Source organism: Lolium rigidum, chromosome 6, assembly GCF_022539505.1.
Source record: "Lolium rigidum isolate FL_2022 chromosome 6, APGP_CSIRO_Lrig_0.1, whole genome shotgun sequence".
NCBI classification, from domain to species: Eukaryota; Viridiplantae; Streptophyta; class Magnoliopsida; order Poales; family Poaceae; genus Lolium; species Lolium rigidum.
In genome coordinates, this window is record NC_061513.1 from 271,360,826 (window position 1) to 271,363,254 (window position 2,429).

The 2,429-nt window shown below is 42.9% G+C and overlaps 1 protein-coding gene across 1 annotated transcript; it reads right to left on the reverse strand.

The window, feature by feature from the left end:
• Positions 1 to 845: 845 nt before the first annotated feature.
• On the reverse strand, positions 846 to 2,128 carry LOC124661450. The gene is made up of 2 exons (XM_047199306.1): positions 1,894 to 2,128; positions 846 to 1,194 (listed from the first exon to the last, which is right to left on the reverse strand). Exons 1-2 carry the CDS (start codon positions 2,126 to 2,128, stop codon positions 1,040 to 1,042), a joined length of 390 nt encoding a protein of 129 aa, XP_047055262.1. The 3' UTR covers positions 846 to 1,039.
• Between the last annotated feature and the right edge of the window lie 301 nt (positions 2,129 to 2,429).

Sequence of the window (2,429 nt, forward strand, 5' to 3'; positions counted from 1 at the left end):
CTAATTATGTCTTGCGGTCTGGAGGTTTCGGCTCCTTTGAATAGGTTCCTGCCCGGGCATCAGGAGTACTTGGAGCTATCTTATTGGTTCATGCATCCTTCCTTTTACTGTGAGGGGTGTAGTAATGGCGATGTACACTGGATTTTTTTTTCTCTACCTAATTGATTGTTTACAATGAAAAGGTGCATGCAAACATGTTGTGAAATTTCTATGTACACTGCATATTATCCTCTTTGTCCTGACGGTGTTAAGACTGATAGAGTATATCTAAGAAAAGCATGATAAGAACATGACCATTTATCCATAACTGATATGGGTTTTGTACAGGAAATAATCATTTACTATTAATAATTTCCAATTTTTCGCCTCACTTCCTCCAATGTTTTCTAGTACTAGATTTAATTGCTATGATAAGCAGATCTTGAAAAGGGTTGAAAATGTAGCTTAAATGAGCCGATTTCCATTTCATGCATGTTTATAATGCAATGGACTTCAAAAACTCTGTTTTTGTTACTTCCTAGTTAAATGATGGTAGGTATGACTACACTGGAATTGTACGTCGTGGTAACCTTGTAAATATTTCTCTCGAGGGAAGGCATACCATACACCAACTGGCATTGTCGTTGTGTATATGTCACTGAAACAATGCTTCAGATGATAGGCCTGAATAGCTTCTTGGCAAGCCTTAGTGCTACAAGCTTCCAACTACTGTCATTTTTTTCATAATATAGCAATGCTTCAAGCAAGCATTTCCTACAAAAAAAAACAAGATACTGGATATAGATTTACCAAGAGAACATTCAATTTCAAGTAAAAAGAATGTCAGGTAATAAACAGTATATTAGTTTCTTAGAAAAGTAGATAGACTCATTCATAGATAGGACATCCAAATACACATAATATAAGCTAGAAAGGAAATCATGTTGGCCGCTCCTGCCACTTTCAGACATAAATGTAAAATAAGCAATATGTAGAAAGCTATTCATGTAAAACAATAGCTGAATGGCAAGAGCCCAGTGGACACAGAAGAGCCAGGTATTCAATCATCGTATGAAGAGTGAGGAGCAGCAGTACAACCAACATCAAATGGATTTTCTGACCCACAACAATGCCAGTACTGGAGCACTTTGCCTGCACCCGGAGTATCCATGGTCCCACCGACATGGACGCTTTCAAATTTTCTCTTTGTTTCCCCTGGAATTCCAGAAATCAGCAACTTAGTTTTATGAAAGAATGTAATGGGTGATGCCTTGAGGAAAAGAGAATTACTAGATTGGTACATCTTTCTAATTAAAATGGTAAGAGTTAGTGGCGAATTCAGTGTACCAGAATCAACAAAGTAACCACAATTCACAGATCAAAAGTCAAAGAAATTGTACATGAAAAATGCTAGATATCTCAAGAAGATAAAAGACCACCTAAAGCTGTAATGGGTGGTGCCTTGAGAAAAAGAGAACTAGATTGGTACGCCTTTCTAATCAAAATGGTAAGAGTTAGTGGCAAATTCAGTGTACCAGAATCAACAAAGTAACCACAATTCACAGATCAAAAGTCAAAGAAATTGTACATGAAAAATGCTAGATATCTCGAGAAGATAAAAGACCACCTAAAGCTGCCCACATTTGAACAAAACAAGATCGACATTTCAGGCGAAATGAGCCGATCCTGAGCCTTGGGGAAAACAAATTTCACAAGAGAATAATAAGTAGACAGAGTTGAACGAACTTTTCGTCAGGATCAGATGTACGGCTACCGATTGCCTGTCTATCATAGTTAGAAATCGACAAGACGGTGAGCAAACAGGGCATGTTTCATAGACGCATACTCACCACTGACTGACTACTGAGTGTGAAGATGAGAAGGTAGCGGTAAAAGAGAATTAAGATTTGTGACCTCCAAAGTGGGCCGTGTGGTGGCGGCAGGATGATGGGTGGTTTGCCGCCGGGTCGTACTGCTTCTTGCAATTCTTGCAGGTGCGGAGCACGGGCCCGCTCACGCCTCCTGGGACGGCCGCGGCGGTGAAGGACGACACCGACGGCCGGAGGTGGCGGCGCGGGAGGGTCCGGGAGGCGGGGCATGCCCGGCTGGGTGCCTGGAGCGGCGGCACACGCGCGAGCGGCGCGGCCATAGCGCGGCGCCGGCGCCGGCGCAACCGCGTAGCTGTGTGTCCGACTGATGAGCTGGTACTCGAAATCCAACCAAGGGAAGCGGATGGGGCGCTGGCTTCAGATTTGATAGATTCTACCTACTCATACAACGAATTGGTGTCCAACTTCAGGATTTGGGGTAGTTTCAGAGAAGATTTGTTGGGGAACAAGATGGTCGATGGGCAGTCTCTACATGGGAGCCGCGTAGGGACGGAGTGGGGCAGCTTTTTTTTTCAGGCAAAACACGCAACGCGAAAAGAAAAAAAAGGATGCTGAAATCGT

Coding starts and splice junctions, on each gene's coding strand:
- LOC124661450 (XM_047199306.1), bottom strand. CDS start 2,128: ATGGCCGCGCCGCTCGCGCGTGTGCCGCCGCTCCAGGCACCCAGCCGG. Junction 1,195..1,893: donor CCACACGGCCCACTTTGGAG/GTCACAAATCTT, acceptor CTGGAATTCCAG/GGGAAACAAAGAGAAAATTT.